Here is a 24,145-nt window from a genome sequence, read left to right as displayed (position 1 = left end):
TTGGCTCAGGTCATGATCTTTAGGTCCTGGGATTGAGCCCCACGTTGGGCTCTCTGCTCAGCAGGTAATCTGCTTCTCCCTCTCCTCTCCCTCTGCCCCTGCTCGTGCTCTCTCTCTCTTTCTCTGTATCTCTGTCTCAAATGAATTTAAAAAAGAAAATTCTTTAAAAAAAAAAAAAAGTAATGTGTGCTTATGTTTTTTTTTTTTTTTTTTTAAAGATTTTATTTATTTATTCATGAGAGACAGAGAGAAACAGAGGGAGAAGCAGGCTCCCAAGGAGCGGGAAGCCCGATGCGGGACTCGATCCCAGGACCCTGGGATCATGACCTGAGCCGAAGGCAGACGCTTAACCATCTGAGCCACCCAGGCGCCCGCTTATGTTTTTTATAGAAGTCTTGGGTTTTTATTGCTAGACACTTTTTGTAGACACTATGAATGAGGGTTTTTTTCCCCTTAAAATTGCATTTTCTAATAGGGAGCCTGTGTTTTGTTGTTGTTGTTTTGCTTTAGTTTTGATCATTATCTGTTAAGGAAAGTTTTCTGGAGCAAGTAGGTAATATTTGGGATTTTAGAATTAAAAGTAAAATTCCTGCTCTAGGTTAGTAGTTGGTTTTGGGTTTCTGGTGCACATGTGCAACATGACCTCCTTCCTTCAAACCATCACCTCCTTCCTTCAGATGGGGCTGGGCCACGCAGCCAGTTTGCCTTTGTGTCAGTGGTCTCATTTTGGACTGGACGGTATGTTGTTACTGGCTTTGCTTTAAACAGTTATTTTGTAGAGATTAGAGGTAAGAACATATGTCTCTTAGTTCCCACTTGCTCCCCTTTCCTTCTTTAGAGGGCAGGTCCATGGTGAGAATTCTTCCAGCTTCTGTGCATCTGAGGAAGCCTTGAATTTTGCAAAATATTTTACTGGATATAGAATTCTAGACTGACAGTTCTTTATTTCTTTCCAGCAGGTAAAAGATGTTTCTCCACTGTCTTGGTTTACATTGTGACCCATGAGGATCTTTCATTCTTGTCTTTGTTATTTTGTATTTAAAGTATCTTTTTTCTCCCCCCCTTCCGTGATTTAAATTTTTTTTTCCCTTGTCATTGGTTTTAAACAGCCTATGATACGCCCTGGTGTACTTTTCTTCGTGTTTCTTGTGCTTGCAGTGTTTTAGGCTTTATGGGGTTGTAGTTTTGATTTAGATTTGGAATACTTTTGGTCATTATTTCTTCAGATACTTGTTATGTTCCTCCCTTTCCCCCTCTCCTCTGGGGCTCCAGTTACTCACATATTAGGCTCTGGAAGTCCCCCAGCTCAGTAACACTGTGCTGATGGCTTCTCAGTCTTTCTTTGTTCCATTTGGATGATTTCTGCTTCTGTGTCTTCAGGTTACCTAATCATTTCTTCTGTGGTGTCTAATCTGCTCTTAATCCCTCCTACCCAGTATGTTTTGCAGTTTAGACATTGTGGTTTTTATCTCTAGAAGATCCATAAGGGTCTTTACCTTCTTTTTAAAATATCTTCCATGTCTCTGCTTAACATCAGTTTTTCCTCTGATGGAATCTTCTTGAACACACAGAATATGGTCACAATAAGCATTTTAATGGTTTTGTTTACTAATTCTATTATCTGTATCCTTACTGAGTCTATTCTAAAGACTTTATTTATTTGACAGAGAGAAATAAAGCGAGATAGGGAACACAAGCAGGGGGAGTGGGAGAGGGAGAAGCAGGGCACCTGCCAGGCGTGACCTCAGTGCCCCTTGCGATGCCGTGGGCTGGGAGCTCCGAGCAGTGGTCCGACTGCCTGTAGGGCTCACCTCACCTGTTTCTCTGTTTCGGTTGCTTCGGGTGATTGTGTCAGTCTTCCTCCTGCCTCTTCCGTCACCAGACAAGAGGCAATTGTCTTCTTTATTGGTTCATGTCAGTATGCACCCATTGATTCCTAGTTTGGGGAGCGTAATCCTTTCCTATCAGTATTGATTTTAATGCTCACATTGTCCCAGATTTGGCTTTGATGACCTTTCGACATGCCCTTCTTTTCTGAGCTCTCCCTAACACAAGATGTGCCAGGTCATCCTGTCCTTTCCCTGCCTGAGCCCTGGGTCATCCGCTTCTCCAGGGAGCACGGGTTGTTTTAGTGGGGAATTGTATGTAGAAACCAAGCCCTGGAGCTAGACGTGCTCTTTGTTCCAGAGCCCTCGCAGTGGACGCCGCTGGGAAGTCCATGGACGTGTGCACATGCGTGTCCACCCACACGCACATTTACGTTTATTTCCGTTTGTGTCTATGTGTGCACATGCACACACGTGTATACATGGTCCGATTCCAGTCCTGCACCGCAGGGTGATTCTAGTGTCCTCCCTTTCTGTGTTTGTAACTTCCTTCTCTGATGTGGAGAAGCCAGGCACTCACTGTCTTCACAAACCTCAAATGAGGTTTGCTTATTTGAATGATTGCCGTCAGGGAGCATTCTGTCACTGCTGTCCTCCGCCCCCCCCCCCAACTCAGTGCCCCCTCCCTGCCCTGGGGCTGATGCTCCACATTGAATCGCTTCCCTCCTCGGCTGATCCACAACACCCCAGATCAGCTCACCCCAACAGGGAGGCCCTCTTTGCCCTTCTTGGCCTCTGACACCTCATTCCAGCCCCCCAGTCCTTCATCCTCTCACTTGGGGTTCCACATCTTGCGCTGTGATCCTTCTTGCCCTGTGTGGCTCTGGTGTCCAGGCAGGGCTGCTCCCCCTCCCTTGGTGCCCTCCTCATCCCCGACTGTGGGCACCTTCCCTACCCTCCCTGCCAATGACTTTGTTTCCTGGAGACACCTTCAACCTCACTGGCTCAGCTTGGGCGCTTCTCAACAGTCACTGGGTCTTGTTAGGAGCGTCCATGGCTGCTCACTGTCACAAGTGAGGGCCTAGATGACATACTGCTCACCTCACCAGAACGTTGGGGACTCTGCCTTGCTGTTGCTCAGCCAGGTCTCTGCCGCAAGCAGAGCGTCCCAGGGGTGGGGGACTGGTGTCTGCTCAGGGGGTGTGGCAGCCCCTCCCTGGTTTGGAGAGCTGGGAGCTAGGGCTAGGCCTGGTAGAGGGTGCTTCTCAGCTCTTCTGGGCTCCCTGGCCCTGGGCCCTGCGGTGTGATTTTAAAGACGCTGGGGTCTGTGGCCTTTGGTTACACTCTGCAGGCCTGATGCTCGTGGGCCCCAGAGCCCTGCAGAGCGCGGGCCGGTGAGGTAGAGCCAACCCGCCCTACGAGCTGCCCTACGAGCTGCCCTTCTGTGGAGGCCGCGGTCTGGGAGCGCGTTACTGACGTGGTGGCTCACAGAAGATCGATCTTCACAAGATGGTTTTCCTCTTGTTTCTTCAGCAGAAGATCTTTCCAGATTTTTTTTTTTTTTTTTTAAATTTAAACTGAGGACACAGTTTTAAAAATCAGACTAAAAATTAAAAGTACTCACTTCTGGAACTTTTTACTTACCAGTTAAACCACAGGAGGCACTGGGTACAGAATGTGAGATTTCTCATTCATGGATTGATCCCATTAGCATATTCAAGAAAGACTAAAAAATCCGGAGAAAATATGGGCAGGATAACAAGGAATCTTTCTATTAAAAAAAGGGGGGGGGGGAATACATATTTAAACAGTAGGTATAAATTATAGCTTGCAAAGGTTTTTAAATGCCTGATTTGGATATGAATTAAGTATCTTGGTTTTAGATTTTCATTATAGATCTGCTAAGTAGATTAATGGAGCATAAGTGCAATTATCGACAGTTACCGATAGCAGGGAAATTTTGTGTCTTCCCACTTCTCTCTGGATGAGTGGAGGCAGGCTCACGGGCTTTGGGACTCTGAGTGCGAAGCAGCATTGACTTTTTAGGACCAGGATGGTTCGCCTTTCAGTCCTTGTGAGTTAGAACAGCTCTCAAGAAGCCCTAGATTGTCCTCTTTCCTTGGGCTTGCATCGGAAGCTGCCTTGCCCCTGCTGTGGCCTGCAAGTGGCATTCGCATTGCAGTGGTTCTGGGGGGCTGGCAGAGAGCTGGGGGGCCACAGAGGACACTGCCCAGAGGCATCCTGGGCTTCATGCAGATGCACGGCCTCCGGCCTGGGTATGAGGAGCCGCTTCGCCCCATCGCACTGGCCATGTGCCAGGGTTTGATTAACGCAGTTCTCGGGCACGAGGCCTTTGGCAGAGCAGACCTGGGTTTTCAAGTCCCAGCTTGCCCAATGGTCTGTGTTGCTGTGGGCAGTTTACTGAGCTCTCTCTCGGTCTCTTCCTCTGTGACATTGGAGCTGTCCTGCCTCGGTGTCACCGGGCCTGCCCAGAGTGCCCCCAGGCCACAGCGATGAAGCGCTGTGGCTGATGTATTCTTTGTTAGTGGACACATTTTGCTGTTAAACTGAAGGGCGTTGATGAACTTTCCTTCACAGTGACTTTTTTATTTTTAGGATACTGAAGTGTATAAAGCTACAGTAAAAGACGACCTTACCAAGTGGCAGAATGTTCTGAAAGCTCATAGCTCTGTGGACTGGCTAATAGTGGTAGTGGAAAATGATGCCAAGAAAAAAAACAAAACCAACATCCTTCCCCGAACTTCCATTGTGGACAAAATAAGGAATGATTTTTGTAATAAACAGAGTGACAGGTAAGTGTATCTTTAATTTACCTCATTGGCTGACACCTGGCCGGTGGACATTACTGCTTTCCGCGTAGGGGCTCTGACTCCGTGAGCGGCGGTGGCGGGCCTGACGCTTCAGCGTGGGGGCGGGGGGCTGCTGAAGGGAAGCCCAGGGCCCCTCCTCGCGGTGTCCCTGCTCTGGCCGGTGAAACGCTGCCTGGCGACCGCGGAGGAGAGACCACACGGTGGGTTCCCTTTGAGGACCCGTCGTGCGTGTCGGTGTAGCCGGGGTTTTGGGAAGTCCCGTGGTCCTCGTCTACAGCAGGGCTCCCGACACGCCTTTAGTGAGGGGGCCCCGTGTTTTGTTTGTTTACCTTAATACCTATTACGAGTTCCTCAGAACCAAAATTCTGAAATGCTGACTTGATGTTTAGAATCTGTGAAAGGGAATCCCGAAACTTTGGTGGCTACGTTATTTCATGGACTTACTTTGCCCTTGCTTCTCTCTGTCGGGCCCTGTTCTGTCTTTGGGGGGCGTGGGGGGAGCTCACTTCCCGTTTCAGCAGTGCCAGGCCTAGTGGCATTTTTCCCGAGGCCTGGGGGTTTAGTCTGTAGGTTGTAGGTCAGTGCTTTGACTCCCCCAGGTCCTGGGGTGCAGCCCTGAGCCTGGTCCCTGCTCTGGTCCGGTGTGGTCTCCTGGCTTCTCCATGGCTTCACACCCATGTCACCACGCCTGTGGCACCCTCGTGGCCGGTGCTCCGAGTGCGACCAGAGACGGGAGCAGGGGCCGAGGCTACGAGGCGAAGGGCCCCTGGGAGCTCGGGGAAGAGGTGGGCTGAACCCTGGGTGTGTGGCCAGGAGAGCCCACACGGTGTCACACTGACGCTGTGACCGCGCCGTGTGTCAGGCCGCCCAGGAAATTGACAGTTCTTCAGGGGAAGGAGCCTTCGTGGGCCTCCTTTTCATGTTCCATGGTTCTGGACACAGAGTAATGTTCAGACTTGCTTCATTTATAGTTTGAAATAAATATTAGGTTGTTGAGCTTATGGTTTATCTTAGAGAAATTTCTTTTCTTTTTTTCTTTTTTTTAAAGATTTTATTTGACAGAGAGAGACACAGCGAGAGAGGGAACACAAGCAGGGGGAGTGGGAGAGGGAGCCCGATGTGGGGCTGGATCCCAGGACCCTGGGATCATGACCTGAGCCGAAGGCAGACGCTTAAGGACTGAGCCACCCAGGCGCCCCTATCATAGAGAAATTTCATGACATTTGGACTTGTGGGACTTTTTCCTAAGGCCTGTTATTCATAAACTAGTTATCCCAAAGGAATCAACTTAACATTTCGACAAGATGCCCCATTACTGAGTGTCCTTCCCCTGTGTGGTTCGGGTATACCAGCACACTTGTTCTGGAAGGAGGAGGAGCAGGCCGCCAGGAGGCTTGAAGGGAAGACAGCCTGGTGTTCCACGGGGGGAGGCCACAGGGGGCGGGGGGCGCTGACTGATGGCCAGACCAAACAGCTTCTTGGTCTCATTTCTTTGGGATTTTATTAAGTACATAAATTGGTACTAATAGGGCATATTAGTCCAAACCTGTGACATGTTCAAATTATAGGATTTTTTCCAAAGTGCCTGCTGATTCCTTTTAAGTCTATGTTACCATTTTATCTGATTGCTTAAAGTGTGTTCCTGCCGAGTCCACTGAAATCTAGCTTGTTTTTAATGACTCATTCTTTATACATGAAATCTAACTTACTAAAATTTTTAACATTTCATCTCAGTATATAAACATGCCTTCCAGCATTTTGATTTTCGTTAATTTGCAAGCTACCTTTAACAAATCTGTACTTTAATTTTTAAAGTAAAGAGCTGGGTCAGATTTTCATACATACAAATTTGATAACATCTATATTGGCAGTTGTTTTATTAGCCGGTGTGATTTCTGGCCTTTGGAAACGTTGGCACACTTGGCCCTGGGGCAGCTTAATCTTGTATGTAATTTGTGATTGTAAACACTGCATGTTCATGGTAGGGTTGTTAGAAGAAGATGATAAGCAAAGTGGAAATAGATCTTAACTCTTAGTATTTGGTATGTATTTTTCAAACTTTTTCTCAATATACCATGCATAATGCTTTGTACTTGCTTTTTGCACTTAATATGTTGTAAAAAGGTTCCCATGGACAGTGAATGTATTTCTCCCCCGTTATTGTGAGTGTGTGACACGCCCCAGGGGTGATGTCCTAGTGGTTGATCCGGTCCCCTGCTGGACAGACACGTTACCGCTCGGGATGAACAGCGTCGTAAACATCTTCCGAGCTTGGTTGTTGTGTACGTTCTTAATGATTTCCTTAGGATACATCCCTAAGAGGAAAATTGCTTGGCCAAAGGTTTTGTGCAATTTGCAGTCTTTTGGTGAGTATTGCTATCAGAGAGCTGACCCGTGAGCTGCCGGTGTGAGTGGCAGCCCCGTGACTGGCGGGGGCCCGGCCCCTGCGAGTGGCTGCCCTGGGCGCCAGGCCGCCGGTGCACGCTGGGGGGGCCCTTCTCCACACTGGCCCCCCCCCCCCCCCCCGTCTGAGCAACTGTTTTGGGCTCTCCCTTCTGAATGAACCGTCCAAGCTTAATGTGAATTTCTGAAGCGTAGTTGTTTTTTGTTACAGAAAGAAGGTCTAGAAACCATGAAAGTCAAAGGGGCTGATAAGGGATAGAGAACTTAGTGAATTATGTTGTCTGCTCAGTAAGCACCGGGTCCTGGGACACAGAGACTGCCTCTGGTTGGTGCCCGTGGCCGTTTCCTCTCCCTTCCACCCGCCTAGCTTCAGGGGAGAATCCTGTGTCTGGTCAGGAATAGATACCGATGGTTCACAACCCTGGAGAACGACTTAAGGATAAATGGCTGAACTGACAGATTCTAGCATCTCCTGTAGTGAATAAATGCGTGTTAGTCCTTTGGAGCCTTAGGAGTGAGCTGGTGGGACCCCTTTGTTTTCATGGGAAGAAACAGCACCGTGGGCTGGAATGTCTGGAATTAAAGCCAGTTACCGATTTTCAAACCTTCTTCTTGGGACTGATTACTCACCTGCTGGATTGTCTACATTGTGGGCGACTTCATATGTTTTGTCTGCTGATTTGTAATTCCAGAGATTTGGCCCTTCCTCCAAAGGGTGTGATGGGGCACAGAGACTTAGAATCTGTCCATTTTGCTACTTGCTAGTAATTAAGGCAACATATTCCTGAGGAGAAAGATTGAAGCCCATAGCACCAGTATTTTAAAATTATTTCTGAGTCCATGTTTAATCATTTTTTTTGTAAATTATTATTAACAAGGGTAAAGAAATCTAGCTTTTCCAGTCTGTTAGTTGGACACGTTACCTTTTCCAAATCCATTGGAAACTTGTAATTTTATGCCTTTGATATTTCCACACCACGGATGGTGTTTTTTTTCTTTTTTAAGTAGCCTCCATGCCCAACATGGGGCTGAACTCACAACCCTGAGATCAAGAGTCGCGTGCTCTGCTGACTGAGCCAGCCAGCTGCCCTCTTTTTGTAGTGAAATTGTATCATATCTACATGTTCAGCCGTATTCTTTAAGTTTCATTTATGAATTATTTACGAACCCTGCTCTTGTGGAGCGCACGGTGTCGGGTCTGGGGAGAGGGAGAGATCTGCCGAGAAGAAGTGTTTGCAGCACGGCACTTGCCGTGGTGGGAGTGTGATCACAGTGGGACCCAGAGGGCAGAGCAGCAGGGGCCGGGTTCCATGAGGTTGTGTGTCAGCCCAGCCGGGTTTGGAGGGGTGACTAGGAATGTGCTAGACGAAGAGAGGAGAGCCCGAGAAATTGGGTGGGCTTGGCTGGGAATAGTACGAGCAGAGCCGGACAGCGAGGCTGGGTCCCTGCCGAAACAGTAACTCTGAGTTCTGTCCTGTCAGTTCCTGGGAACCAGAGCAGTGCTTGACAGGGCGGCATGAATACGGTTTGGGGACTGATGGTGCCATGGTCACCTTACTTTACTGGGAGCCCCAGAGGCCGGGTCTGAGACGTCCTTCTGCAGCACTGACGGCTCGTGGGGCGTTAACCCAGTTTCTGATGAAACCTTTTCCTAATCTGGTTTCTCACCGCCCGCCTGATGTTTGTCACCAGTGAACGAGGGAAGGAAGTGGGGGAGGACGGCAGTTGGCACTGCAGGGAAATAGTAGCAGTTGGGCCACGTGCTGTGCTTGGAGAGTATTTTCCAGACAGTTCATTCGTGTCTCTGCAGGTGTGTCGTGCTCTCCGACCCCCTGAAGGACTCTTCTCGAACTCAGGAATCCTGGAATGCCTTCCTGACCAAACTCAGGACATCGCTTCTTATGTCTTTTACCAAAAACCTAGGCAAATTTGAGGACGACATGAGGACCTTGAGGGAGAAGAGGACTGAGCCAGGCTGGAGCTTCTGTGACTATTTCATGGTCCAGGTACGTGACGAAGGGAGAACTAGACAGCTTCCTTTTTCTCTTCCTGTCTTTATAAATAAGGCAGGTTTTTGGTGGTAATTCTTATTGGCATAGTTTTTAGTGGTAATTCTTATTGGCATAGTTTTTAAAACCCAAGAGACAGTACATAGTAGCTAACAGACGTTTCTGTCTCGGGGCGTCTCAAGCAGATCAGAGGTGGTCTCCTGGGTAGTCCTGTCATCAGCTCTCCTGCTGCTTCTGAGCTCGGCATCTGGCCTTTTATGAAAGGGCCTTGGCCTCAGAGTAACCTGGGTTTTGCTAATATGTCGGGCCTTCCGGGGTATCCACCATGGAAGTGCCTGAGGCTGAGGAGCGCTAGCAGAGGTGATGACCCGGAGGACAGAGACGCCTACTACCTGCTTGACACCGCGAGTAGATTATGACTTCCCCGGGACATTTATTTCCTCTGTGGTTTTGTTTTGTAGTCTTGGGTTCCAATAACGGACAGTCTTAAGCTAGTTTCTAGGGGAACTTTCTAACACTGCAAAGAGTGACAGGAATGTTGCCCTTGGGTTTCCTTATTCTTGTTTACCGTATTTTGACTGAAAAAAACCCTAATTTTTGTATTTAAATTGCACTTGTGTGTAAATTAATGAAGAAATAATACTTCAAGCAAATAAAAGACCAACTCTGATTAGAAATTTCGATGTTCGTCTCTGACCCTGTTGCTTACACCTTAGTGGTGTTTGGGCAACAGGGTGCACATAAGGGAGTTGCTCCCGTCCACAGCTCACTGTAGGACTGACCTGTTACAGACCTTACAGATGACCCTGTCACTTCACCTTTCAGGCTTATTGAACTTGGTTTCTAAGAGCTACAGACAAGGAGAGGGGGAATCCAAGTGAACCCAGTGGTGTGGGATTGGACTCTGAGATAGGAGGATCAGAAATAGAGATGCATGTGTGTGAGGATTATACACCTGTCCTCTGACAGGGCCTAGAGAAAAATGACTTCTCAGTAACATAAGCACACTTAGTGCCAAAATCTTGGTTTCTAAACACCATCCTTTTTTTTTATTATTATTATTATCCTATTTATTTGAGAGAGAGAGACAGCACAAGCGGGGGTGGGGGAAATGGAGGGAGAGGGAGAAGCAGACTCCCTGTTGAGCAGGGAGCCCGATGTGGGACTCGATCCCAGGACCCTGGGATCATGACCTGAGCCAAAGGCAGATGCTTCATCCAACTGAGCCACCCAGGTGCCCATAAACTCCATTCTTAACAATAAGTGCCAGGGCTCCTTCTAGAAGTGGTTGAATCCAGGGCGGGGGTAGGGAAAATACAAGATGGGCCAGGAATAAAGCTTACCAGAAAGTCAGGAAGTACCCCCCAAAAAGATGGAGGTCCATCAAAAGATGTTAGCACCACCTAAAGGAGCCTCCTAATGGCCAAAGCTGTAACAGTTTGTACAACAAAATAATGACAGAACTGGATTTTAACCCATGGAATACAATTCATATCCATGAGCCCTCATAGATATAAATAGCTGGTTAGATTAGTAAATGGAGAAGGTTCAGCTCTTCCATGTAGAAGAATGCCAATTAAAAAGCGTGTGTCTAGGAAGGCAAGGGCAGTACCAAACATAGAGGGTGCCCGGTCCTGTCCCTGCTGCTGAGGGGCCGTGGATGGTTCCAGGGCTCATGGTGGCCTTTTCCTACTTCCTTCTGGCTGCCTCTTTGTGCATTTGTGAATGTTAACACCTTATGGTCATGAAGTTGATGTTTACTTAGTATAATAGAAGTGTTACTTTTAATGCTGCATGCTTTTTCTCTGTTGTCGTCTTTAATAGCAATGGATTGTTTCAAAAAGTTGATTGACATTTTTGCTTTTTAAAAAACTTTTGTTGGGGTAACTAGGAAGAACTTGCCTTTGTATTTGAGATGCTGCAACAATTTGAAGATGCCCTGGTACAATATGACGAACTGGATGCCCTGTTTTCTCAGTATGTTGTCAACTTTGGTGCTGGGGGTGAGTAGTGCACTTTTAGAAGCAAATTCTTTTCTTAGTATAGTTTTCCCCACTCTTAAATAGTCTAGAAGCTGCCATTATTTATTTGCTTAATGATTAAATCACCTTTTATTGTTTTGTGCAAATTATATAGGATATATTCTTATAGTTCTAATAGGAAATGATATGAGAATTAAGAACTAGTCGCTTTCACTGTTAGAAGCATCCTAAGCAAGAAAAGCATTTATGAAGAGGGTGTTTTTCAGGTATAAAGAGTCTTTTCTCCTACTTAGAGCTGGCTGGTTATGCTTCTGATTCTGTGCCTCCTTGCTAGCATAAGAGTGGGATCTTGTACTTCTGTTGACAGTCTGTCTTTGTAATATTTGAGTGCTCATTGCAGAGTTTTAAATGGCACCACTGTAATGGGTGTTCATCTTTCTTTTAAGATTTTAAAGTCTTGAATTATTTTAGAAGTACAAAATTAGCACAGTGAAACCATATACAGAGAAAAAAGTTCATAATTGTTCTCACTGTGTTTTGGGTGATACCTATATTGGTAGAAATGGCATCATCCTATGTAGACATTTGTCTGTAGCTTGTTCTTGTTAACAGCCCATCGTGGGCATTGTTCCAAGCTAACAGGTCAGGTTTTAAGGTATGTTCGTTAATAGCTGCATCGTGCTCCACAGTGTGGACCCATGAGGGTTAATCCAGCTGCCCCTGGTCTTGGACATTTGGGTTGTCTCCGTTCTGACCACCACACACAGTGTGGTAACAGACATCTTTGTTGGGTGTTCTTTTTAAGAGAACTCTGATACGGTGTCTGAAGAAAGGAGTGATTTCAAGGAACCCTAGTGTCGGTTAGAAAACCTGTAGGAAGATGAGGTGCTGGGACAGTCAGCTTGGGCACTGTCTTTGTTCTAGAAATGATGATGAATGGCACCAATTGGTTTTTTCTCCAAACCAAGTTTTAGGAAGTTCAGATTTGGATCTCTTACTTTGCTAAGACACAAATGTAAACATAACCAGAGCAAAGTATTTACTAATTAAACTTTAAAAATTTGAGAAGAGATAAAATTATATTTCACATCTCCATATTGTACGTATTTAGGTATCTTACGTGTTTCTTATGTCGTATTTCGCATAATTTCTTTGTTCTCTCAGTTTTAAAATCTGGGACAAATTAGAGTCCAAAAGTAAGCTTGAACCACGTTTTGCAGCTCAATGATAAGATTGTTCATTTTTGTTTGTTCATTTAATGGATGCTTATTGAGAGTCCCATATGACCAGGCGCTGTTCTGGATATAGTAGGTAACCAACAAAACCCCTTCCTTCATGGAGTTTACATGAAGGGGAAACAGGTGTAGAAGTAAAAAAAACTTCAAGTCAGGTAGTTGTAATGAGTGCAGGCCGCAGACGGGGTTGCAGGTGAAGGGGCAGAGTGTGACGGTAGGTGCTGGATAATCTTAGACAGTGTGGTCTGGGAGGCTCTCTGAGGAGGTGGCATTGACACAGAGGCCTGAATGACATGTGAGAGGGAGCCAGGAGAACGCTGGGCAGAGGGCCAACAGAGGGGTCTGCTGGTGTAGGCATTCTGAGGGCTGGGGCGGGTCCCCCCATAGATGTGCACTTGAGCAGCTCTGAGTATAAGTTCCAATCAGTAAAGGCTGCTGTTAGTTGTGGTTGGCACTTAGATATTTAGTAACATCAGTGTGCCAATATTGAGTCACTTCCTGGTGGGAATGCAGCATGACCTGGTACGACAGCTCTCTTTTGGAGTGAGGAAAATAGATTATATTTTGCCATATGGGTTGAATGACTAGTTATCGTGGGCTGTTATGCTTACTTTAAGGCCATATTTGAGTTTGGGGCTATAAGTTAGAATTGGGGAGCCTCGCTGGAAATTTTTGACAAGCAAGAATGTCCCTTCTGCTTCCCGCTGCTGCTTCTTCCTTGTGCCTACTGTCCTTTTCTCCAGGAGATGATTCGAGTAGCTGACGTGGTTGAGTTAGAGACAGATGTGAGGCTTCGGTAAGGGAGACAGAAAGACCAGCACGGTCTCGTGAATGGGCTGCTCTCTGGCACAGTACGTTCCAACCCAGGCCTGGTGCCTTCTCTCAGAGCTGACTGAGCACAGAGCCTGAGGCCTCCCTGACCCCTTAGCCTGGCAGTCTCCAGTTGCCTCCTGACCTGTTCACCACCCTCTGGACATGGTGCATCCGTGTGCCTTGTGGCCTAGGTCATGTTGCCTTGTGCTCATCATCGGTTGCCATGTACCGAGTGGGAATACTCGTGGGAGCTACCCTGTCCCCACATCACTAGCCTGGTTCCATGCCCATGGAAAGGGGGCGGGCCTGTGGTCAGGGAGTAACTGGTTGTTGAGCCGCCCGTTGGTACGTGAGGTCTCACGGCCTTGAGCAAGAATCTCAGGAGGGTGAAGTAATCTGTAGTCAGCGCCTTTCATGATGTGTGTTTGTTTAGATGGTGCCAACTGGCTGACTTTTTTCTGCCAGCCGGTGAAGAGCTGGAATGGATTGATCCTCCGAAAGCCCATAGATATGGAGAAGCGTGAGCTGATACAGAGGCAAGAAGCCACCCTGTTAGATCTGCGCAGTTACCTGTTCTCTCGGCAGTGCACCTTGCTCCTCTTCCTGCAGAGGCCGTGGGAGGTGGCTCAGCGCGCCCTAGAGCTGCTGCACAGCTGTGTGCAGGAGCTGAAGCTCTTAGAAGTGAGTCTGTTTTCCCAATTTACTCGTTTCTTCGTTGTTCAAACCCAAAACCCTGAATCGCGAATCGCAGGCATTGAACTGTCTGTGTTGTAGGAAAGAGTTCTCTCTTCCTGAATGTCCTGCATCTGTAGCATGTTATTTGTGTAGTTACTCTTTACACCGATTGGGTAATTGTTCAGAAGTGTCATTTCTGCTCTCAGCGTGGGGGAGTTCATGTCGGCCCAGAGCAAGACTCTTGGATCGGTTTCTTCCCGTGAGGTTTTGAGAGCCTTCGGCTTTATCCCCCGAGGAAGACGGCTCCCTGCCGCACACACGGTGTGAGGCCTTGTGGGCGGACCTTCACTTGATTTCCGAGCCGCCTGTCTGTTTTGCACGTGAACACACGGTAACGGTGTGACGAACCGGAATTAGTAGCATGAAGTGTCAGGAGGGTGCGTGACGGGTGCGCGTGTGCACGTGTGTGCGAGTGAAACCCGTGAGAGAGGCGTGTACGGTGCGTCGGTCGCGGAGTGTTGGCCTTTAAGGATCGAGTCCCCGGGCTCCTGCGCTTCTGCTGCTCACAGAATCAGGCACGTTTTAGTGAAGTAAGGGAGCGTTCGTGACTGTGTAGTCTGGGCGCGGGTGGGGGGTCTCCCCTTTTTTGTTTCAGTGACCTCTCTGCCCAGAAAGGGGCACCTGCGCACATACACAGGGTTACTCATCATCTCGGGGGGCTCACAGACACCCCCACCGCACCCCGCCCCATTCCCCGATTAGGAATGAGGTGAACGCTTTAACTCCATTTCACAAAGGAAGAAGGCAGGCCTGGAAGTGGGAGGTGGCTGACCCAGCAACAGACCGCAAGGGTTGTCCAGGGTCCGGCCGCTGCCGGCACGTCCCGGGGGCACAGTTGAACAGGGTCCTTGAGTGTAATCGTATTGCACTAGCCAAACCCTGGTGAAGCCGGGCTTTCATGACGAGTAACTTTCATCCTCTGTATCCTAGAGTACTAAAGAAAAGGCTCAACACTTAGTTTGAAATAATCAAGTGATAGAAACTTTTTTTTTTACCCAAATGAAGAGAAATTATGTTAGTTAATTTTTTTTTTAAAGATTTTATTTATTTGACAGAGAGAGATACAGCGAGAGAGGGAACACAAGCAGGGGGAGTGGGAGAGGGAGAAGCAGGCCCCCCGCAGAGCAGGGAGCCCGATGCGGGACTCGATCCCAGGACCCTGGGATCATGACCTGAGCCGAAGGCAGATGCTCAACGACTGAGCCACCCAGGCGCCGCTGTTAGTTAATTTCTAAAGGAGAAACGCCTAGCCTAGCTGAGCCACACACTCGTGAATGTAAGAATTTGTATCAGATTATTTTTCGTGCCTAGATACCTCATCAAGCAAATGAGGGAAACACCATCTTCCGCCATGGAGGGCACTCCTGTGGCTCCGTCGAACCGCGTGGACTTGGGTGACCTGCTTCGGCTGCTCCAATCTGGCCGTACAGAGCAGGGGGGCACAGGGCTGTCTGTGCTCATGTGTGCCTAGATATTTTACCTGATTTAGAGATTTCGTCATCTTAGCAGATGGGGGAGAAATAGGCTCTGTGCTAGAGTCCACGTGGTTCACACTCAGCACCGTCAGACTGGGGTAACCCCGGGTGGGTCCATCAGGAGGCACTGTCATGCAGCCCAGGGCGCGGGTGGGAAACCCTGGAGGGTGGTGCAGAGCCAGCCCCTTGGTGCTGGGCCCCGCCCGTCACAACCTGAAGGATTAGAATCTGTTGGAAGTTCTTGCTCTTGCCCCAGGAGGTTGCCTAGTCACAGCACGGCAGCCAACTGGCAGAGAGGCGAGGAAACATTGCCGGAGTGGCTGCCACCGCGCTGAGGGGCTGGGCCCTCCTGGTGAGGGGCCGCTGACCCTGCAGGGACCCAGCTGGGCACCTGCTACCACCTCCTGCCAGCTCCACCAAGCGTTCTGGAAGCTGGAGGGTGAGGGAGCCTGGGGATGCGTTACATACAGCTCCCCGGATCTGTGGGGCCTGCTGGGAGCACAGTGGAGCCTAGGGGAGGAGTAGGGAAGCCTTTTCCTGCTGCTCACAGGCATCCTCGTCCTAGCATGGATCCCTGGTCACTCCGGCATGCCCAGACGGTGCAGGCAGGCTGCGTGGGGACATGCGTGGTGTCCCACTCATTCGCGGCACAGCAGCACGCACAGCGGGTCCTCCTGCCCGCCTTGCCTCGTCTCCTGAGCTCCTTGCTACCTCTAGCCATCGTAGGAGTGCATGGAAACTGTCCTCTCGGCTGGAAAGAGAAGCATGCAAGGAGCAGGTGGTGGGGCTCGTACTCGGAAATGCTCCTGGCTCCAGAGAGTCCGTGTGAACGGCGGCATGATGTAAGTCCATCCTCTAGGCTCTTGGCCTCTGGTGCGGACGTTCACTGAGGGCTTTTCCCGTGCTTTGTGTTGTGGGATGCACTTCACATACGTTGTAGTATTCTTTCCTCTGGTTCTGTTCTTTTCTGAGTGGAATGGTCATCGTCCTCTCGACCATTCCTCGAGAGGGGGCTGTCCCCCACTATGAATCATGTTGATTGTACTTTGCACCTTTCTGGTTCTGCTGTGTCCTGCCTGAGATGAGTTGACCAGAGCTGAATTCAGGGTGAGGACACGCTGCCCACTGTTTGCTTTCTCTCTCTCTCTCTCTCTGTCCTAACGACCCAGCTTCTTGTTCCCTGGTCTCCTCGTGCTGCACATGATGGGGGTGGGGCTGCTCTGTTGCTTTGCCATCCCTCGGCATCCCTGCCACATGAGTGCCATGGACAGTAGCTGGGCCCCAGCAGCGTGCTGTGCCTGTTGAACTGCCCGGGGCACGAGCTGCCAACCTCTTTTGTCGACCCAACTCTGCTCATCCCACGGGTGAGCCTGCACAGTCCTCGTGGAACACTTGCGCTCACGTGTGGTCGGCACCAACGTGAATGCCGGCCACTGTGGTCCTCTGCTGGGAGCTTCTTCCCGTCCCCTCTGCTGTCCAGCAGTTTGACTCTAATCTGGTTGTCAGGTGTACTTTGTGAGGGTCAGGTTTTAGGAAGACAGTCCAGCATGGAGGGTGGGTGGGCTCTGGAGCCACAAGGTCTGCGCTCAGACCCCACCCCACCCCACGCCTCCCCGCCAGGGACCGTGACTCGTTTACTTGCCCCTTTAAGCCCCCCTTTTCCATCCATGGAGGCAAACAGAAGCTGCCGTGTGGGTGCTGAGCGTGTCCAGGGAGCTGAGCTTTTCACGCTGCCTGCCGTGCGTCAGCCCCTCGTGCCAGTCAGGTCTGAGCGTGACCTTCCTTGGTAGCATCTTCTCGAATATTTCTTTCCAAGGACAGAGAGTCCGTGTGAACGTGTGTGTCAGCACTGTTGTAAGACTGTGGAGGCCCCATGGTACTTCAGGCACAGAATTATTCTCTCAGCTTTCTCATCTCAGGTTCTTTCTGGAGGTTGGTTTCCGGGGGGAGCGTTGTTTTATCTTGAGTACATTTTTCAGTTGGCAGTTACCTGGAAAAGTATTATTCTTAGAGTTTCTTTTAAATTTTTGTGGAAATATTCAAAATTCAAAAGACCCCAAATTATTTACATTTTCTATACATTTAATTTTACTCTAAAAAACAGACTCATTTCCTGGTGTCGGGGCTAGCTTTTTGGTGGGGTGTTTTTCACCTTTGTATCGGTGGCCGGAGGCCAGTGTGGAGCTGTGGCTTCTGACATGGGCCCGAGGGGGCTCGGCATAGTGCGGTCCTGGGCTGGGGGCAACGCTGTGTGCACGGAGAGGCCACGGGCTCAGCCAGCTTGCAGGCTGGGTCCGGGTGTAGTTCTTGTAGGGCTCAGCTTCTTTTCTTAATCCTTTTAAGCTCAAAGCCTAAGTATTACAGCCCCTCCTGCATTTCTGATTGTGACATTTCTTTAGCAGAAAAGGCTATGTATATTTGCTTCTATGGTTTGTAAAACACATCCTGCTAACCTTCTGGTTGATTTGTCCATTGATTTGAAGTATCTTCTTTGAGAGTAGGAGGCCAGATGCCATGGGAACAAGCCGGATGCCATGGGAACAAGCCCCACCTCTGTAGTGGGACGTGGAGTGCCGGGCCAGGGGTGCCAGGGAAGAGCCTTGGGCCAGCTGCCCTGATTGAAAACATGTGAAAATGCACATTGTAGCTGCCCCGTACAGCCGATAGGGATCAAGGAGTGATGTCCAGAGTGTAGCAGTTCTTCATGAGCTCAGATGACTCGTTCATAGGGTATTTCTTTTTTCCTACAACATTAAAAAAAATGCCCTCCATTTACCAAACATTGAATATTTTGTCTCTGTGAATTTGGAAGGTAGAATGCTTATTCTAACAGCAGGAGGTGTCCTTTTTGGTCTGTGGCCTTTCTGTCTGCAGAGGAAGTGCGTTCATTCAGTCAGTCCTGTTTCGAACATTTGTATTGCTCAGAATTATTTGCAACTGAATCAGTGTGTATTCTCGTCCATCTGTCTACATGTGATATATTCATACACGTAGAATTGCTAGCTCAAGGACACACTTGTTTTTAAAGCTTTTAGTATACATTGTCGAATTGCCTTCCAGAAAGATCTTCCCATTTTTCATTTACACTAGCAGTGCCTGTTTCCCTGCATCTTTGGTAAGAAAAAAAAAGTAGTCATGTGCATATATTTTAATCTTTACCAAATTGTAAGTGAGAATATAAGAAAGATATTTTCTACAAGACCATTATATATTTGTTATGATGACTTCCCAAATGATTTTTTAAAACGTGGGTCTCCCTCAGTACTGATTTGTCTTTTGTCAGCTTTGGTTCTGATTATGCTTCCACACGGGGTAGGCCAAGTAGGACCAGGATCCCAGAAGAGCCACCTGGTCTAGAGACTGGCCAGAGCTAAGCACAAGAGGCCATCACGGCCAGTCCACCAGTCTGTGAGCAGGGGCTGCATGTGGTAGAAGCTTCCAGGTTAAACTGGATGAGACAGAAAAGGGGTGCCTTCCAGGCTGGCCACTTGGATCTATGTTCCGAGGTTCGGGCTCAGCAGAAGACAGAAGCCGAGGCGTCGCTGAGGAGTGTAGCTCAGGGTCCCTGAGTGCTTGCTGTGTTCCAGAAGCTCTGTGGGGCTTCTAGGTAGACAGGGGCAGGGGTCATTGCGTGACCTAGAGCCGTGACGACCTGACGTGGAAGAGGAGTAGGAATGGACAGGAGGACAGGTAAATGCCGGAGGTGTTGCTGAGGAAGAACCGGTGAGGGTTGGTGGCTCTCAGGAGAGAAGGAGGAGGGGCGCCTGGGTGGCTCAGATGGTTAAGCGTCTGCCTTTGGCTCAGGTCATGATCCAAGGGTCCTGGGATCGAGTCCCGCATCGGGCTCTCTGCTCCTTGGGACCCTGCTTCTCCCTCTGCCTCTCTCTCTCTCTCTGTCTCTCATGAATAAATAAATAAAATCTTAAAAAAAAAAAAAAAAAGAGAGAAGAAGGGCTGGCAAGTGTCATTAGGGAGGCAGTTGGTTGCCTGCAGGGCACTGTGGTAAACATGGGGTGGGGGCATGGCATGCAGATGAGGAAGAAGCAGGTCCCTCCTGACGCGGGAAACTCACGGTCGAGTACACTGAGCCAGCCGTGGGAACAGGGTCAGAGCAGTGTCGCCAGGTGATCAGAGAAGAACATTTGGGTACAGGAGGAGTATCAAGGATGCAGAGGTCCCATCCCTGCATGTGGATGCTTCAGTTCAGTTCAGTGAGCGTTTTCATGGCGCCTACTTTGTGCTAGGGAATGTTTCTAGAGGTGGTCTTGTATGAGCTGGGTTTTAAAAGATTCTTCTGTTCAACAGATATTCCCGGGGCACCTGTGTTGTGCCAAGCAAGCATTTGTTCTAGGCACTGCATTTTTAGCAGAGGGCAAGATAGACCAAACCCCATCCGGGGGAGTTTACGTTTTGATGGAATAAGGAGGTTGAGTGAGATCTGCCAGGTAGATGTGGCTTGTGGTGGCAAATGTGAGAGCGTGTTTAAGGCAAAGAAGGTTTTAGTGAAGAAACTATGAAGGAGCTCAGTCTTGCTGGAACTTAAGGGGTGAGGCAGGGCTTGCCGGTAAGGCTACAGAGCTATCAGAAGCTGGATTTTGAAGAGATTATGGAAGTGTTGGTATGGCATCCTGAGGCCTGGGTTTTGTTCATCGTCTGGTAAGGAGTCGTAGTCGGGTTTGAGGTCAGGGTGCCATGAAAGGTGTGGGACCTGGTGGGGTGGGGGGCAGATGGAGGCCAACAATTAGATGGAGGCGGGAGAAGAGCCAGCGGCTGAGGTCATAATCCACTGGGGAGGACTAGGGCAGTTGGAGTACATTTTAACTAAATGAATTCAAGAAAAATTTATTCAGTGGGTCTACTGAATGTCTGTATGTAAAAATGAATCTCGATCTCGTACCAGACACAATTCCAGGTGGAGTTTTGATCCAAACATTAAAGATAAGACAAAGAAGCTTCTAGAAGAGAATACAGGCGACTATTTCCATGACCTGGAGGTTAGCAGATATTTCTGACACAGGACTAAAGGCACTGACCGTAAAGGAAGAGAGGAACGGACTGGACTACACTGAAATCGGAACTTCTCTCCGTCAGCAGGTAGCATTACGTGAGTGAAGATGCGAGCCACAGCGTGGAAGAGCACCAGCAGGATACGTAGGTGGGAAGGGCTCTTCCCAGAATATGTGAAGAACTCCTGCAAATCAATGAAAAGAGACTGACAGATCAATAGAAAAATAGGCAGAAGAAGCTATCCCAGTGGCCAGAAAGCATATGGAAAGGTGCTTCATCCCAGTGAAGTGCAAACTAGGTGTGTGGAGGCCAGTGCACAGCCCCAGGATGGCTGCAACGGCGGGCTCGGTGGGCGGCAGCGAGCGGGCAGGAAGTGGGGGTGGGAACTGGCGCTTGCACCGCACGTCCCGTGACCCGGCCGTCCCGCCCCGGGCATCTACACAGACATGCCGTGCGCGTCCCAAGAGACAAGCCAGCATGCTCGTGGCCGCGTCATTCATAATTGCTGGAAACGAAATAATCCGAACGTCCATCACGTATGCGGGGACGATCCTTGTGGGCTGTTTGCACAGCAGACTGGCAGACAGCAGTGGAAGCAGACGGACGTGTAGTGGGTCGGTCTCCCCAACACAAGAGCGAGAGAAGTCAGACACACAAGGATGTACGTGTTTTGCTTCCTTGTGTACAGCGTTCACAAGCCGTCTGTTGTGAGGCGTCCAGCCAGGGATGGGTTTGTGAAGGGGATGGCGACTGGCGGAGCTGGACGTGGCGGGCGGAGGGGCTCCGCTGCACCTGGGAGTCTCCAGCAGGGGTGGGCGCGTGGGGGTTCCTTATGATGCTGTGTTCTCAGTGTTCGGTCTCGCAAAAGATGTCGGTTTAACAAAAGAAAGAATAGAGAGAAGGCCTTTAACTGTAGGCTTAGAAAATGGTAAAACAGCTCTTGAGGTTACTGATAATAGTGGTCTTAGGAAAGGAGGGGGGCTTGAAGAAACTAAAGAAGATACGCAGGTATCCCCATTTTTCAAAAGTTTGTTTTATACCACTTCACTGCTACAGAAGACCTACATTCATACCTGTCCTCACTAACCAGAAGAAATCCGAAGAGGATTTCCGCTCTTAGTGGAAAAAAAGGCGAAAAGCGAAAACCGCGTCCAGCGGCGGGTGTGCAGTGAGCCGCCATGCAGGCGGCGGACTGCACCCGAGCAGCGAGCGCGGCCCCCCACCTCCTGCCCCGCGAACCACCCGCGGCATCTCAGCCTCCGGCCCCGGGGCTCTCGGCTGCGTCCCTGAGCATCTGGGCTTGATCTCGACTGATTTTGTGTGTCCATTAGCTAAACATGTCCTGGGGATCAGAAGAGCCTGGGAGAAGTGATTTTTGGGGTCTGGGAATGCTCAGAAGTTTTCCACGTAAACTAACGGCACTTGCTTCTTCGCCTTATGTCGTCTCGGCTTACGGAGGGTTTCACAGGAGCGTGGTGCTTTCGGAGAGAGACCTGTATTAAAAAATTTAAAAAGTCTGTTGTTTACAAAAGAGGTTATCCAGATGGCCCGGAAGGCTGTGGAAAGGTGCTCATCACTCTTCTTGTTAGGGAATGTGAATTGTCAAAAGGTGCTGAGCCCATCCCCTGGGCTCACGGCAGAGCTGTGTGCACTGCTGGGCGAGCTCCCTCCCCCTCAGAGCAGAGCTGAGGCTCATCCTTCCTGGGTTTGGGCAGCATCGGGTTGTAGGGTGTGGACTTTGGGGGGCTGCTGCCTCCTGGGTGAGACCTGGGGCACTCCTTGCATGTTTGCTGAGGTATATGTGTCCCCCCTCCCCGGGCCTGCTGCTCCCAGACTGGCTGGCTGAGGTGAGCGCGACTGCTTGAACAGGTCTAGAACTGGTTCTAGCCCTGGCTGCGGAACGAGCCCTCTTTTCCAAACTTCATGGGACTTTTAAACCATTCTCAAACTCTACCGTAATGGATGACGGTAACCTGTAGAAAAACCGACAAACAGAAAAATTGGAGCTCGCATGTGGTGAAACAGCCACTTTGGAAAACTCTTTGGTATTGTCTCCTGAGCCGAAATGTCCTTTGACTCAGCGATCTGTTCCTAGGTACGCACCCAAGAAGGAGTCCAACCAAAAGATAAGTAGGGTGTGTTCAGAGGGGCTTGTAAACCAGCAGGAGGGCCTGACTTTGACTAACTTCCTGGCTCTTTTTCCCTGGGACTAGATCAAGTTGGTGCAGCTGTTTTACTAGGCAGCATGGCTTATGATCGGGTCACCTTTGGTGAGCGGATTGTGCCTGGACTGGGAGGCCGCCAACACCTGGTGGACAGCCCACGCTCCCGGTCCCCTTGCTGCACCTCCGTGGATCTTATAGGAGGCTCGGGCTGCCCCGTGGGCCCTGAGGCCTCCCAAGAGACCCAGTGTTGATCTCTTCTCCTTGCCCTGATGCTGCAGGGGTTCCCGCAGGGGAGGGGCCACTGATGCCGCCCTCCTTTATCCTTCTGTGTAGATTGGTACACAGGGGGCTGGGGGTCTTCTGAGTCAGAGAAGGCTTCCTCCCCCAGAGAGGGGGGCGGTATTGCAAATAGTTGTATCCATGGTAGCCAAACCCTGGAAACAACCCAAACACCTATGGATGGGGATGGATAAATAAACTGTGGCATATTCGTAGAAGGGCATAGGACCCAGCAGGGAAGTACAAGCTGCTGACAGGCCCCGCCAGGTTGGATCGCACTGTTAGGTTCGACAGGGAAGCCACATACAGAAGAGCTTGTGCTGTGTGGTTCGGTTTGTGGGAGGTTCAGCCACTCACTGGTGACCGAGGGCAGAAAGGGGTTACCTTTTTGGGGTGGGTTTTGACTGGGAAAAGGGGCTCGAGGGAACCTTCCAACCTAATGATGGTGACCTGTTCTTGATTTGAGTGGTGGTCCAGCTGTAAAACTTCATGGGGCTCTGAGGTTAGTGATTGGGCCCCGTGCATATCTCACCTTATGTACTCGTAACCTTTTTTTTTTAAAGCGATGAGAGATCTATGACTCCGATGATATTTTAAGCATTTCTGAAAGCCCTAGATCGCCACCCCTGAAGTGCTGCTGCGGAGCCCAGCTCTGTCAGGCCCTGATGTGTGTAAGAGGCCTGCGGGCTGTGCAGCTGGGCTTTGCTGGGGAACCGCGCCCACACCAGTGAGTGTGGTTCCAGGTCCTAGGCTGATGTCTTCCAGCAAAAGCTTAACTGGCGTGGGATGGCAAGTGCAGAAGCCGCAGCCGTTCCTTCTGCGTGGAGCCAGTCAGGATGCGCACGCTCCTGAGCAGGACCGGGAGAAGCCAGAGCCGCAGCCGGGGAGTGGTCCGCGTGGGGATGGCAGGGGGCCTCCCGGGCAGGACTGGAACCAGCAGTCACTGGGGGACCTCCAGTCGAGAGGCGCCCCCTGCCGTTGTTGCACGGCCCCTGCCTGCCGTGCCCTTTGCTGCCCGCCGCGGCCGCCTCCAGCTTGGAAGTCGGTCCGTGGTGGTTGTGCTTTTCCTGCCCTTAGCCAAGCTCCTCCTGCCGCCGGACGCTCCTGCTTCCCATGCACTGTTCTTCCAGACTCACTAAGGTGGTACTTGCTCTTTGCAGAAAACAGTGCCAAGGAAGTATCTGGTCCATAGTCTTTGCACAGAGGAAGACTTTCTGTCATGGCGCGCGCTTCTTCTAGAGCCTGCCCGTGTACAGATGCGCCCTCTGGTGCCTCGCCCTCAGGTGCTCGGCCGCTGCCGCTCCTCTCTGCTCTGGAAGAGCGGCCCACACGTCCTTGGATCCCAGACACTTCCCAGCCTGCACCTGGCCCCCCCGCAGTCCTTC

The 24,145-nt window shown here is 49.9% G+C and overlaps 1 protein-coding gene across 4 annotated transcripts in view; it reads left to right on the top strand.

Annotated features, from left to right (window-relative positions):
• The window catches only part of TRAPPC10 (trafficking protein particle complex 10), a 99,648-nt gene that overhangs the window by 41,760 nt on the left and 33,743 nt on the right, over positions 1 to 24,145 (top strand). For 3 of the 4 annotated variants that reach the window (XM_035030064.1, XM_035030062.1, XM_035030063.1), the window contains exons 4-7: positions 4,443 to 4,639; positions 8,871 to 9,066; positions 10,961 to 11,072; positions 13,533 to 13,780. In XM_035030064.1, the coding sequence (XP_034885955.1) occupies positions 4,443 to 4,639; positions 8,871 to 9,066; positions 10,961 to 11,072; positions 13,533 to 13,780 (753 nt within the window). The remainder of the gene's footprint in view (positions 1 to 4,442; positions 4,640 to 8,870; positions 9,067 to 10,960; positions 11,073 to 13,532; positions 13,781 to 24,145) is intronic. The other variant, XM_035030065.1, reaches the window with a different exon arrangement.

Source organism: Mirounga leonina, unplaced genomic scaffold (assembly GCF_011800145.1).
Source record: "Mirounga leonina isolate KUSES-001 unplaced genomic scaffold, KU_Mleo_1.0 Mir_353, whole genome shotgun sequence".
Lineage (NCBI taxonomy): Eukaryota > Metazoa > Chordata > Mammalia > Carnivora > Phocidae > Mirounga > Mirounga leonina.
This window is presented reverse-complemented; position numbering and strand designations above follow the sequence as displayed.